General features: G+C 46.5%; 1 protein-coding gene across 2 annotated transcripts in view; it reads left to right on the forward strand.

The window, feature by feature from the left end:
* FKBP12 (FK506-binding protein 12) overlaps positions 1-15525 on the forward strand; it is an 88555-nt gene that overhangs the window by 12710 nt on the left and 60320 nt on the right. Inside the window, exon 4 of one of the 2 annotated variants that reach the window (XM_087401745.1) lies at positions 12270-12325. In XM_087401745.1, the coding sequence (XP_087257871.1) occupies positions 12270-12325 (56 nt within the window). The remainder of the gene's footprint in view (positions 1-12269; positions 12326-15525) is intronic. The other variant, XM_087401746.1, reaches the window with a different exon arrangement.

Genomic DNA, 15525 nt, shown 5'->3' on the forward strand with positions numbered 1-15525 from the left:
TTAGATCTTAGACTCTCAATCTGCCGTAGGATTAGAGGTTGATATATATGATAAACGTCAACAACCTGAATATAGTGTTTGCACATTAAAAAAATGCCTCACATTGACTCAAACATTTCTGATCTGGCAAAATATGGAGTCATTTCTTCCCAATTTCGTAGATTTTCCTGCCTTTGTACAACTAAGGAATCTTTTATCACTCAATGTAGTAATTTGATCACTTTGCTAATACACAAGATGTATAATCCAAGAAAAATAATGAAAAAAGTATGCACTATCTTAGATATCAAGTCTTTTATTTTCGGTGTATCGGCATTGGGCATGTTTAGAATAAATGAACATAAGCTGAAAACAAAAAGTGGGAAGCTAAACAGCCCGTTTTTCTTTTAGTTTTTTCAATTGAGAATGCAATATTAAAAAAGAGTTAATATTGCATCATTGTAGGAGGTGGTGTTAGATATCAATGCTCCACTCTTATGTAACTACGCGGGAACTAGCTAACTCTACTTGTAAGCCCCCCATATGAGGAGAAGGCATTTGAGTAGCTCGGTTATCCGGTAGGTCCTGGTTTGACACCAGATGGGGGCCATGTGTGGCCTGATGGTTGGACGGAGTTGGCACACTGTCAACTAGGCTACATGCAAGTGCGGGAAGGCATCCCATGACTGATCGCACTGAGGGTAGACGAAGCATTTCCCAAAGTAGCCCACTCTCGGGTTGCGGGGCCCGTTTGGAGCCCCAGATGATCCCGGATGGCTCTATTTGCGCACCGGTTCTATCGTGTGGTCAGTGGCCTATTTCGGGACCCATCCCTAGTTGGTCGGTTTGGACGGATTGGGTTGGTCACCAAATTGGGTCTAACCAACTACGACTGGTGGCTATATAAGAGCAAGCCCGTGAAGCCCATTTAATCACTGGCTACAACCACCCTGATTCCTTAGCATCCAGCCTCCGTCCTCTACTTTTTCTAGCTTGCCATCGAAGCTTCTTTCACAGGAGCGCACGGCTGGAAGGCAGCGCCATCTATTGTATCAGTTCTACAGTAATCAAATTTTTGATTCTCCATACTATCTGTTTCTCTCTCTTGCGTACGAGATCCTGTTATCTGTTGAGCACAGACGTTGTATTGTTTTCTTACATGGTATCAGAGCCTGGACTCTAGCAAGAAGATTTGGTAGTGTGTTTCTGTTTGCGAACAGATTGTGAGAGATGGCCCAGCCCGCAAGACTGCGAATCCCACCGTTCAGCGAAAGCGGAAAGTTGGACGGCTCTAACTATCCTCTCTGGAAGTTTAAGATGAAGACCATCCTAAGCGCATATGAGCTTTGGGACACTGCTACTAGGGTGGACGTGAGGCCGGTTGTGAGACCGGATCCACTAACTGCGGATGAGATTCTCGCGTGGACAAGAAGAAATGCAGACGCGCTGTGTTCTATTGTCTGCAATGTAAGTGATTCCGTCATGGCGTTAATTCAACATGTCACCACAGCGGAGGAGGCATGAACGGTCTTGAAAAATCACTACGAGACCACGAATCCGACGCGGATTCAGAATCTGGAGACTCAACTCGCGAATAAAAAACTGTCTGAGTCTGAAGTGGCAGAGAAGTTCATCACCAGGGTGAAGAATCTGCGCGATCAGATGACTGCGATTGGCATCACCATCACCAGTGAGAATCTAGCACGAAGGTGCATACTGATTCTCCCACCAAAGTATGACGGTCTTGTTATGGCGCTGAATATGCAAAACAGAAATCCGTCCCTCAACTTTGAGGATTTCAGCGCGATGCTTCTGGAGGAGGAGATGCGCCAAAAGACGAGGACTGGAGAAGATTCGGCTTTCTATGCTGGATCAAAGAAAGGGAAGGGTAAGGACTCTAGTAACCCATCTTCTTCTGATGATAAAAAGAGAAAGAAGAAGATTAAGTGCTTCTATTGCAACAAGGGAGGGCACAAGCAGAATGAGTGCCGAAAGAAGATTGCAGATGAGAAGAACGGAGTAAAGAAAGAGTCTAGCAATAGCGCGTAGACAGTACCAGTAGAGCTGTTCGTCGCAATTGAGGAGATTTGCATGGAGGCAGTTCATGTACTTGCGGATGAACCTTAGATTATTGACAATGGTGCATCGCGCCACATGATCAGTCGGAAGGATTGATATACCTCTCTACAGTCGGTAGGGAATGACATCCTGGTAGCAGTCGGCAATGATGCAAAATGTCCAGCAAAAGAAAAAGGTACGATTGCTCTCAAGTCAGATGGAGTTGTAAAATACTTGTCCGATGTTCTTTATGTGACAGATATAAAGAGGAACTTGTTGTCCGTTTCTGCGATCACGGATCAGGACCTCAAAGTTCACTTCGATAAGAATGGCGCACAGATTGTGGATCTTCAAGGGAAGGTTGTTGGTAAAGGTACACGGCGCAACAACATTTACGAACTCTCAGCTTTCAGTGCTCGAGCCGATTTGAAGAACACTAAGCTGTGGCATGAGAGGTTTGGTCATCTAAACCTTAGTTCTTTGAAGGAGATGCATAAAAGTGGAATGATTGCAGACCTACTAGAAATTTCAGATCTGCCCGATGTATATGAAGCTTGCATGATGGGCAAGCAGCATCGGCAGCCCTTTCCTAAAGAGGCCAGCAGGGCAAAGGCTCCTCTAGAGCTCGTTCACACGGACCTCTGCGAAAAGATGGAGACAGAAGCTTTGGGTGGTTCCTACTACTTCATGACGCTGATCGACGACTACAGTAGAAGGATATGAATATACTTCCTGAAGACTAAAGACGAGGCTTTTAGCAAGTTCAAGGAATGGCATGTAATGGTCGAGAAAGAAACGGGAAAGAAGGTGAAGAAGTTGAGATCAGACAGAGGTGGAGAGTTCATATCAACTGAATTCGAAAGTTACTACAAAAGTCATGAGATCAAGAGGCAGAAACCCCCGCCACATATATCACAGCAAAATGGAGTAGCAGAGCGCAAGATGCGCGTCATCTGCGAAATAGGCCGGAGTTTGATGAAAGGGAAAGATTTGCCAAAGACTTTCTGGGCTGAAGCATGTAACACTGCAGTTTACATTCTCAATCGTAGCTACACGAAGGTTGTGAACGGGATGACTCCACTGTAGGTCTTTTCTGGTAAGAAACCTTCAGCTGCACATTTCAGAGTTTTTGGATGTGACTGTTTTGTGCATGTCCCTGATGCTAACAGGACCAAAGAGCTGGAAGTATATTTTCTTGGGCTACAGTGAAGAGGCGAAGGGTTACCGTCTCTATAATCCTGTTACCAAGAAGGTGATAGTAAGTCGCGATGTGGTCTTCTCAGAACAGCTGCATCAATTGGAGGAGGATGCTTTCTTCCCAGACAACCAGGACCAGGATATCCATCCAGTACCACCACCAACAGCAGACCGAACTCCCCCAACGGTGCTTGGGAGGATTCAAGATAAAGAAGATGAAGAAGAGCCTGCAGAACCACAATGGCAACGGTCATTCCCGAAGTGGGTAAAGCAGCTTTTGGACGGCAGAGAACCTCCAGCCAGAGGAGGAACCATCCGAACACCGTCAGTCCAAGAGATTAGAGGAGCAAAGAAGGGCACAAGAACACTTGGTCAACTACGCTTTGATGACAGAGGTGATCCGTGCTGATGAATCCAGTGTATTGAAGAGGCACATGGTGATGATAGGTGGATGGAGGCTATGCAGTCGGAGTATCGCTCCATAATGAAGAACAACACTTGGGACCTTGTGGATCGACCACCAAAACGCAAGGTAATCGGCACCAAGTGGGTGTATAAGATCGAGTACAAGTTCGACGGCACGTTGGATAAGTACAAGGCTCGGCTCGTGGCAAAAGGATTCGCACAGATACATGGTTTTGATTATTAGGATACTTTTGCTCCCACAGCTCGACTAACCACAATTCTGTCATGTGCACGGATTGGTATCTGACGTGTACTAGGTACACAGGACTAGCTTAGGTAGCCTGGGGAGGCTTAGAGCTAGGCAGGCTTGATTCTCGGGTTGAGTGGCAAGGGTACGAACTATTTATAGGTCTTTGCTATTTTTGTTGCTCGGGGCCCGAGTCTATAAAAGGGGCCGAGGGGGTTCAGTTCTCAGTGTGCAGTTGGGAGCAAGTTTCGTTCCCAGGTGCCAGGTCTGTTCCTGGATTGAGTCGCGGACGCGCGCCTGCATCTTAGCGTAGCCCAAGGCCCAGTGGCAGATCCAGGGCTTCACAGCGCCACCTTGTGGTATGGGACACCAGGCTGGTTTGGATCTGATTGGGAGTTCGTGCCAGTAGCTCAGCTCGTGGCTCGGAGGGGACATCTCCTGATTCGGGATCACATCCCGTAGATGTCATGGTTGGGTGGTGAGTAGCATGCTCAGTTCTCACGTGGTGTGTGTTTGTTTTGCAGATCAGAGGTTTCAGGAGTGCTGGGACGTGTCAGTTGGTATCAGAGCCAACTCCTGAGGTAGGAACTTCTGATGCGAGAATTTTTGACGAATTTTTCCTCCAGGTATGCCCTAAAATTAGAAATTTGTTGCTGCGATTTCTGCTGGGTACCTGGGATAGCAGGGGTGGACAGATGTGAGGGAAAAGGAAGAAGAAAGGAGGGAGAGATTTCGAGATCCCTGAAAGGGCCTGTGAGAGAAGGCTGTAGGAAGTGGAGAGAGAGCAGAAAGGTAGGAGAGAGAGGCGAAAAGGCTGCAAGGGAGGCGTAGAGATGACGCCCAGGGCAGTACGGTAACAGGCGGGTGCAAGGAGAGGCTCAAAGGGCAGCGAACAGGCTGTGTACAGTCTGCGTAGAGGGCTGTGTACAGCCTGCGTAGAGGGTGCTTTTTTCGAAAAAGCACCCCCTCCAAAGCTAGGGGAGCTTGGCCTTTTTTGGAAGCAGAGCTTCCAAATAAGGCTGCCCTGCTCCCTATATAGATGGGGCAGGGTACCAGCCTACCCACAGCCTAGCCTAGAGCCTTGAAGCAGCTCCTCGAATCGCGAGCCTGCCTGCTTCAGCCTGTCCTTACCTGCGCCAGCCTGCGTCAGCCACTGTACGCAGCCTACGTCAGCCATCACCAACCGTACGGCTCTGCATCAGCACCGTACGGATCTGCAACTGCACCGTACAATCTGCGCCAGCCTACGTCATCAGCCGTACACTGCTTGCGTCAGCCAGCGCCATCTGTACGGTACCCGCAGCAGCGAATCCTGCCTGCGTCAGCACCTCCTGCCCCGAGCCGGTACCCGTAGACTGTACGGACGCCGTACAGTCCACGTCAGCACCTGTACGGCCTCCGTCAGAACCTGTACGGCCTGCATCAGCAGACCGTACAACCACATCAGCAGCACGGTTGCTGCAGGATTTCGCACGTGCATCCGGTAGCGGGTTCAGCGAGGTCTCGAGATTCGTGGGCTTCCGGTTCGCCAGGTTCCAGCATCTCTTTCCGTCGGCATCTCTTGGGACGGTTTTCCTCTGCTCCATTCTCCTTTTTGCTTCGGTTCAGTCAGTTATTTCTCTCAGTTTATATTCAAATCAGATTTCAGCTATGTCTGATTCTACAAATCTCGAGTTCACCATGGGAGAGCTGGATCTGGATTACACTCCTGTGGGAGAGGAGGATCAGGGTCTCTACGATGACCTGATAACCAAAAAGGCCTTCAGTGAATTTACGATTGCTCTAGATGGAAAATTTGAGCAGGTCAATGCAAATCAAATGGGGTTGACACAGCAACTCCAGGGGATTCAAGCTACTCTCACCCTTCTGGCTAGCACTGTGCAGGCACTCACACATGTGGATGCCATGGCTTCAGTGCTAGGCCCGAATATAACTCCAGACCCTTTTCCGGGCGACCAAAAGTCGAGAACAAAGGAGGTAGTTGACACTTGGTTACACAAGTGGCAGGTACACTTCCAGTTCCATCCATACCCAGATGAGAAGAAGATCCAGCTTGCAGCGGGGTTCATGTCAGGTAAAGCATTGCTATGGTAGAAGGAACTCCAGCCTAAGCCGGATACATGGACAGATTTCGAAGGGATCTTCAGGAAGGAGTTCCTGAAGAAGGAGGACGATTATGATATCGTTGGCAAGCTTAAAGCCCTCGATATGTCAAAGCTAAAGTTGTCCTTCAAAGTTTATCTTCAGAGATTTCGGGATCTGCAAACCAGGGCCACAAAGATGGATCCAGTGACCTTGTTAGGTTTCTTCGTGGATGGTTTGCCAGATTCATACAAGTTGCAAATAAAGAACAACAAATGCACAACATTGCAAGAGGCCATGAATTATGCGCGCATTTATGATGATACCATGGCCGGTGCTAAAGCAACTACAGTTTTCGACACGAGTGGAAAGAACAAACGCAAGTTCTTTCAGCCTACGACTGGTACTGGGGAGACGAAGTCTACGGGCAACGCCTCCAAGAAACACTTAACTCAGGCAAAGAATGGTAAAGCCCGTTTCCTTCGTACTTTGAGGCTCAAGAAAGAAGGACGATGCTTCTATTGCGAGGAGCGGGACCACACCAAGAATGAGTGTCCAAAGCGCAAGAACCAAAAGTTGGTGCTTGGACCGAAGCTCCAGGCGGGTCCACGTACCACAGCCAAGGGAGCGAACCAAGTCTCGATGATAGGTATTTCTGTAAATGTCATTACCTGCCCACTCTCTTGTAATTGTACTTTCAATACTTCGTTGTTTGGTTCCCATGATCTTTTCCGAGTTTATGGAGAAGTTATGGACCAACAGGTTCACATTCTCTTTGATCCGGGCAGCTCTCACAATTTTGTTAATTACAAATTTGTGCAGAAGATGGGGCTGTCCACAGTACCTAGCGACCACACCTATGAGGTGCAGCTTCCAGCTGGGAAGCAGTTTTGGGATCGCAAGGTTGACGCGCTTCCTATCCGGATTCAGGCCTACACGGGAGCTCTTACATGTTATGTTATGCATCTGGAGCATGTAGACTTGTTGATCGGGATAGAGTGGTTTAAAACCCACAATATTCAGATCGCACAATATTCAGATCGGATGGACGGAGCATACGCTTTCTTTTGTAGATAAGGACACCCAATTTTGTATTCAGTGTGTTTTGATTCCACTTTCTTCATTTGTTGTTTCTGTAATTAACAAAAATGAATTAAGTGTGTTTGAACACCGTGAATTGAGAATGTTGTTAGATAATTTTAAGGACGTATTCCTAGCTCAACTGCCGGAAGGTTTACCTCCAGAACGGGCAGTAGATCTTCGCATAGACTTAGTCCCAGGGGCTCAACCTATCAGTGTACCACCTTATAGGATGAGCCAGGTAGAGGAGGATGAGTTAGCTTTACAGCTTCAGGATTACCTGAATATGGGCTATATCCGCCCAAGTAAATCACCTTGGGGTGCACCTGTCCTCTTAAGAAAGAAGAAAGATTCTTCCTGGAGAATGTGTATAGATTATAAACGATTAAATAAAGTCACAATTAAGAACCGCTATCCTTTATCTCGTTCCGATGATTTGATAGACCGTTTGGCCGGAGCGAAGTATTTCACTAAGATTGATTTGCGTACGGGTTATCACCAAATCCGTATCTATGCTAAACACATAGATAGGACCGCATTCCGCACTAGGTATGGTCATTACGAGTTCCTCGTATTACCTTTTGGTTTGACCAATGCTCCTGCTACTTTTCAGCAGATGATGAACGATTTGTTCAGGGATTTTCTGGGCAAATTTGTTGTAGTGTTCTTAGATGACATCTTGGTATATAGTCGAACGCTGGAGGATCACATCGGACACCTCCGGATTGTCTTAGTTATTCTAAGACAGCATAAGCTTTATGCCAAGATGAGTAAATGTGACTTCTTTATGAAGGAGATCATTTACTTAGGACACAAGATTTCTTCTGAAGGTATTAGCATTGATCTGGATCGTATCCAGAAGGTTTTAGAATGGCCTATCCCTCAGACTATGAAACAACTTCGTTCTTTCCTAGGATTTACGGTATTTCTACGGAAGTCTGTGCGTGATTATTCACACATCACGGCACCATTGACTAACATATTGAAAGGTCGTGGACGCAGGTCCACCCAGCCGATCCCTTGGAATGATGCAATGAACAAGGCTTTTGAAACCTTGAAGTGTTCTATCAAGGAAGCACCCGTTCTTGCATTACCCGATCCTACCCGGCCTTATGTTTTGGAGGCCGATGCGAGTGATTATGCGATTGGGGCAGCTCTATTCCAAGAGGGCAGACCTGTAGCTTTCGAGAGTAAGAAGCTAGACGACACTCAATATCGTTGGCCCACACTCGAGAAGGAACTTTATGCTGTAGTGTATGCTCTTAAGGTTTGGAGACACTACTTGTATGGTTCAAAGTTCCTTGTATTGACTGATCATCAGTCAATTAAGTATGTGTGTGATGGATCATAATTGAGGGGAAGGAAAGCTAGATGGGCAGAATTAATGCAAGATTTTGATTTTGAAATACGTTATCGTAAGGGTTCGTTGAATAGTGTGGCGGATGCCTTAAGTCGAGTTAAGTTTATAAATGCTCTGTCATTTACGGAAATATCCTCAGACCTATTTTAATCCTTGAGAGGGCTATACGCAAGTGATAGTCATTTCAGTTCTTATTGGCAGAGAGTCTAGGATGGGAGCTCCATGGTTGACCAGGACTCAGGGATTGTGTCACCTACGGTACAGGCGGCAGGAGGTCAGTGGATGATTAGGAACGGCTTGCTGTTCCGGAATGAAAAGATTTGCTTACAACAGTGCAAAGCATTCTAGTACTGGTTACAGTCCTTTTATGCTTATGTACGGGTTTCAACCTAAGTCACCAGTTATGGTTGGGTTAAAAGGGATTCAAAATGATGTTGCTAAGAACTTCTTGCAAGACATGCAGGAAATGTTGCAGTTTGCCAAGGAGTCTATTAGAAGTGCCCAAGATCGGGACAGATTTTATGCTAATAGACATCGTTCACCTAGAGAGTTCTCTGAAGGAACGATAGTATATTTGCGAATTCCGAAGGAATCCAAGAGCCTAAGTACTGGTTTGGTTCCGAAATTATCCCCAAGATACTGTGGTCCATTCAAGGTCATTAAAAGAATTGGACCAGTTGCATATCGACTAGAATTGCATCCTGATGTTAAAGTACATCCAGTCTTTTATGTCAGTAGACTTTGGGTGTGGAAGATCAACTTGTTTCTCCTCACGAGATAATAGAAGTTACAGATTTGACTTTTATTTCACACGAACCTGAGTGTATTCTTGAATTTCGTGACAGACAGATTCGCAATCGATCTATCACGGAATACAAGATCAAGTGGAAGGATCGTGTTGAGGAGGATGCAACATGGGAGACATTACAAAACCTCCAGAGAACGTTTCCGGGTTTTTTAGCGAACTCAGGAGTGAGTTCTTAGTGGAGGGGGAGTATGTCATGTGCACGGATTGCTATCTGACGTGTACTAGGTACACAGGACTAGCTTAGGTAGCCTGGGGAGGCTTAGAGCTAGGCAGGCTTGATTCTCGGGTTGAGTGGCAAGGGTACGAACTATTTATAGGTCTTTGCTATTTTTGGTGCTCGAGGCCCGAGTCTATAAAAGGGGCCCAGAGGGTTCAGTTCTCAGTGTGCAGTTGGGAGCAAGTTTCGTTCCCAGGTGCCAGGTCTGTTCCTGGATTGAGTCGCGGACGCGCACCTGCATCTTAGCGTAGCCCAAGGCCCAGTGGCAGATCCAGGGCTTCACAGCGCCACCTGGTGGTATGGGACACCAGGCTGGTGTGGATCTGATTGGGAGTTCGTGCCAGTAGCTCAGCTCGTGGCTCGGAGGGGACATCTCTTGATTCGGGATCACATCCCGTAGATGTCATGGTTGGGTGGTGAGCAGCCTGCTCAGTTCTCACGTGGTGTGTGTTTGTTTTGCAGATCAGAGGTTTCAGGAGTGCTGGGATGTGTCAAATTCGCAGCGTTTTGGCTTTAGTTACTCAGGGAAGTTGGCTCGTGTTTCAGATGGATGTAAAATTCGCCTTTCTGAATGGTGATCTCAAGGAGGAGGTATATGTGGAACAACCACCAGGTTTTGTGATCCCCGGTTCAGAAGGTAAAGTCTGTAAAATGAAGAAGGAACTTTACGGGCTGAAACAGGTCCCACGAGCGTGGTAACAGCGAATTGATGCCTACTTTCTGTAAAATGGGTTCAAGAGGAGCCCATCTGATGCAAACTTTTATATCTTCATCACCTATACCAAGGGCAACATCTTGACCGGATTCTGTGACTCGGATTGGACAGGAGACGTGGACAGCAGGAGATCAGTGACGGGTTACTGTTTCTCACTTGGATCTGGAGCTGTGTCATGGGTCAGTAAGAAGCAACCCACAGTTGCTCTTTCTTCTACCGAGGCTGAGTACAAATTAGCATGCTTTGCTTCGTGCGAGGCAGTGTGGTTGAGGAGGATTTTAGAGAACATGGGTGCAGTGCAGAACAAGCCTATGCAGTTATCATGTGACAATCAGAGTTGCATGGCGATTGCAAAGAACCCTGTGTTCCACGCTCGCACAAAAGACATTGAGATTCAATATCACTTTGTATGCGAGCTCATCATGGATGGAGAGGTCGACTTGGTGTACTGTCCGACTACAGAGAATGCTGCGAACATCTTCACGAAGGCTCTGGGAAGAGACTTGCTAGAGAGGCATCTTCATCGACTCGGCATTGGTCCAAAAAAGTAAGTTCACTTGCGGGTGGACATTGAGGGGGGGTGTTAGATGTCAATGCTCCACTCTCATGTAACTACGCGGGACCAGCTAACTCTACTTGTAAGCCCCCCATATGAGGAGAAGGTATTTGAGTAGCTTGGTTATCCGGTAGGTCCCGGTTTGACACCAGATGGGGGCCATGTGTGGCCTGATGGCTGGACGGAGTTGGCACACTGTCAACTAGGCTACATGCAAGTGTGGGAAGGCATCCCATGATTGACCGCACTGAGGGTAGACGAAGCATTTTTCGAAGCAGCCCACTCTCGGGTTACGGGGCCCGTTTGGAGCCCCAGATGATCCCGGATGGCTCTATTTAGCGCACCGGTTCTATTGTGTGGTCGGTGGCCTATTTCGGGACTGACCCCCAGTCGGCCGGTTTGGGCGGACTGGGTCGGTCACCAAATTGGGTCTAACTGACTACGACTGGTAGCTATATAAGAGCAAGCCCGTGAAACCCATTTAATCACTGGCTACAGCAACCCTGATTCCATAGCATCCAGCCTCCGTCCTCTACTGTTTCTAGCTTGCCATCGAAGCTTCTTTCACAGGAGCGCACGGCTGGGAGGCAGCGCCATCTATTGTATCAGGTCTACAGTAATCAAAATTTTGAATCTCCATACTATCCGTTTTTCTCTCTTGTGTACGAGATCCTGTTATTTGTTGAGGACAGACGCCGTCCTCTACTGTTTCTAGCTTGCCATCGAAGCTTCTTTCACAGGAACGCACGGTTGGGAGGCAGCGCCATCTATTGTATCAGGTCTACAGTAATCAAAATTTTGAATCTCCATACTATCCGTTTTTCTCTCTTGTGTACGAGATCCTGTTATTTGTTGAGGACAGACGTTGTATTGTTTTCTTACAAGTGGTACATAAGTGCAAGTGGTTCCTTTAGTTTTATGTTTTAAATATTTCATTCATTAGATTTCATTCTTTCTTTCATAGAGAGAGAGAGAGAGAGAGAGAGAGAGAGAGTATATTAACGTCCTCGGAAGACCTCACGGGCCTATGGGATACATATATATATATATATGTACAAAGTACACACCAAAAAGTTGCAAATATATCTGGATACCCAGAGAGTTGAGGGAGCGCTCAAGGCAAGTCAGCCCCAATTATTAGATGCATAACTAAGTACTAAATACTATCTTAGAAAGCCGGATTAATAAACATCAGTTTAAGACCGAGAGTCTTTGGGTTTAGATTTGAAATCTCGAATCAAAGCTAGTCCATCCCGGTAGCCCGCCCATTTACCCTCCTTGCGTGCTTCCTTCACTTTAGTGAGTTCAATGTCTCTTTGTTTGAGCTGGGTTCGAGTAAGCTCCAAAGATATCCAAATTCTTGCACCTTCAGCTTGTGTGTCTGTCTAAGAATCTGGACTCTTGCTACTCTCTCATTAAAGCATATCTGCGCTTGTGCTCCGAGTTTTTATTGCTTCATGATAGTATAATTTGGGTTGACAAGGTGTCTGCTTAAAGAAGTTTGTAAAATCAATTCTTGTGTCATTGTCTTTCTTAATTGGAGTTTTAATTGGAATATTTTGAAGTAGGTTGGGATGAAGGAGTAATGGACATGCAACTCGGAGAAGTTTCTCGTCTACGGGTATAGTTCTGCTTTTTTTCATATTTTTTGGCATGGATTTGGAAGTGAGTTCTTAGCCACAGCTTATTACAAGGCTTGCCAAGTTTTTTTAAATTTGAATCTTTGCAAGAACTACAGCCTCAAACAATTGTATTGTTCGCCCCCCCCCTCCTTTTTCTCTCCCATTCACCTTTTGCATGCACCCAGTTTTTTCTCATCAGTCTATTAGAAAATACAATTAGTGCTTGACTTGCGAGCTCTTAAATGTGTCACGATAATTCATTTCTTAAACATTAGACTATGGATGATTGAATGAAGGGACACTTGTCGAAGGGTATGGCCTTTCGATGAAATAGCACAACCCTTCACAAGTGACCACATGAAGAGCTACAACTCTTCCAAAGAAGCATATGCTTGATGAAGAGCTCCAAAGAAAAGACCTTCTATTAATGGTTGAAAAAACCAATCACACAAATTAGTCAATAGGGGGAACTGATTGTGGAAGAAATGCTAGAAAAAGAAAACTCGTTGTCAACCAGTATATTCACTGAGCCGTAAATACATAGAAGATATCTGCAAGCCAAGCCTTGTAGAAACTCGTCTGCCTCTCAGCAGTCACTTGAGAACATGACGTCCCATGCTCCCAGCTGGCGTGCAGGGTGTAGATAATGTTGTGCCAGATGAGGTCGGACCTCAATCGACTGTGCTCTGGTCGCTCTCCGTGTTACGAGTAGCCTCTCTGAGCAATCCATACCGCCCACATATTAGCTAGCTTCTCCTCCTCCTGGAGCTGATTCAAATGCATAGAAATCTGTGACATGCTGCTGTGTCTCGTCAGCCTCTGTATCCTGTGGTTTGGTTCCCTCCTACTGCTTCCTGATCGATCGTAGCAAGGTCTCCCAGTGGCGGCGCATTTCAAGTAGATAGAGCCCAATGCAGACTGGTCATAGAAGTGGATCAATCACGACAATGGGCCAAACCCACTCCCATGCTGATAAAGACAATGGTATCACCCCCGAATAATGGCACAATGGTATCTGCTATAGGTCCGTTGCATCCATGCTAGTCTCTTTGATGTGAGGTGTTGCCCATGTGGCAGCCCCCTCTCTTTCTTTTCTCTTGGGCACATCCTGGCCTAGGTCTCCCTCCCCCACGCTCTCCTCATATGAGGGCTTACAGATGGGGAGGCTATCAGTCACGTTCCCACCTTCGAACTCGAGCAATCCAGTTGTCACTATCTTCCAGTTATCCCCCACATAATGAGTGAACAACCTGGAGTCTTCCAGGCACCATGCTCTGAGGGTCTGTTTCAACCCGTCCTTCCTTTGTCAAGATCTGCAACCAATGAATATTTTCAGATTACGTGGATCATGAACTCTCGCTGAGTTCTCAAGCAGGTAGTCTTCCGGCTTCAGTACTCTTTGTCCATCACCTTCAAGCAATCTGCGTTCGAGATTTGAAGAAGCACCAATACTTCCCCTTCTGCCTTTAAAGAAGGCCAATTCCTTCCAATCTCGTATCACCTGAGACAAATGAAGAGCAGAGTCTCTCCACAGCATGCTATAAAGGCTCAAATGCAAAATATCAAGTACATACGAGACTGTTGTACTACCTGTCTGTTTGCTCTGAAAGAAAAACCCTGTACCTCAATGAGGCACCCACCAAGAGTCTGTGTAATCCTTTACTGTCCCCTTCTGAAGTACAGCATCAATATGACCAAGAGACCCCAGGGCTTTCCATGGAATCCACCCTCGTGTTAGTGTCAACAGCCACGCACCTGGAAGGTACCAAGCGCTCCATGCTGTCCTTCACCTTCACAAAGGCATTTGACTCCTCGTCGACCCACATCTCTATGTTAGACATCCTCACTGTGATTTCTTGGTCAACATATCTGATCTCATTAAGACTCGGTGATGTCACCAGGAACAACTCTTTGATTACCACATTTGCTTTGGACTCTCCCTCTGAATCCGAGTCGGACTCCTTTTTGTTTTCCTGATTCGCCTTTTTCTTTCTGCAGTCCTTTGCAAAATGTCCTGGCGTATCACAGTAGAAGCACTTCTTCTTCTGCTTCCTCTTAGAAGTCTCCTTGTCGTTAGAGTCGTCTGTCTTGGACCTGCCACCGTTAGGCTGCCCTTTCCTTCGCCAGCGTCGCCTTATCGTCTTTGTCCTCGTTGTAGAGCTTCTCTCGAGCTTCCTCATGTAGTAGTAATGGACCCAACTCCTCAAACGTCAGAGGTTTGGTTCTCTGTCCTGTTGTCACAGTTGTAACAAAGCTTTTGAAACTCCGAGGTAGTCTCCTCAGTACCATCAAGGCCAAATGGCATGAGTCTGTCTTCTGACCAACTGGTGCCAGCTGATCCCTCACCACCTTGACCTTCGTCAAGTGGCTATGTACCGTATCTCCTTCTTCCATATCAAGATTGTAGAGTTGATGCAGGAGAAGCAAAATCCAGGAGGTACTGTCTGTCTCGTACAGATCCTTCAGAGTGGCCCACGCCTTTATTGCCATCTGTTGACTCTGTGCCAACATAAACTTATGAAAAAAGAGAAGGTGTTATAACTTTGTGATACAACTTTGTGTTACAACTTTGTGTTACAACTTCTAGACAACTTTGTGTTACGACTTTGTGTAACAACTTTGTGTTACAAGTTTGTGTTACAAGTTTATGTTACAACTTTGTGTAACAACTTTGTGTTACAACTTCTACATGTAGAGAGAGAATGTGTTACAACTTTGTGTTACAACTTTGTGATACAACTTTGTGTTACAACTTTGTGATACGACTTTGTGTTACATGCAGAGACTTGTATAAATACCCCATAATGGAATGAAGCCCACACTCTTGGGGCATTGTGTTGAGTCTACATTGGTATTCGAAGGATTTGTCTCAAGTGTCCATGCTTCCTTGCACTGCACGTCCAAAAGCATGTCCTAACCTTGCAACCCTTCTCCCCTCTCCTCCAACCCTGCAACCCACCCTCTCCCTCTCCTCCTCCCTCCTTCTCCTTCCTCCTTCTTCTCCTCCTCCTCATCCTCCTCCTCCTCCTCCTCCTCCTCCTTCTCCTCTCTCCTCCCCCTCCCTCCTCCTCTTCCCTCCTCCTCCTTCCTCCTCACTCTCTTCCTTCACCCATGCTCTTACACCTTCTTTCTCTCCCACTCCTATGCTTTCCTAAACCCTTAAACTCCATGATCTACGAGGGAGACGAGTTCTCCACCA

Source organism: Dipteris shenzhenensis, chromosome 30 (genome assembly GCF_047967505.1).
Source record: "Dipteris shenzhenensis isolate YYH24624 ecotype China chromosome 30, Dip_SZ_1.0, whole genome shotgun sequence".
Classification (NCBI taxonomy): Eukaryota; Viridiplantae; Streptophyta; class Polypodiopsida; order Gleicheniales; family Dipteridaceae; genus Dipteris; species Dipteris shenzhenensis.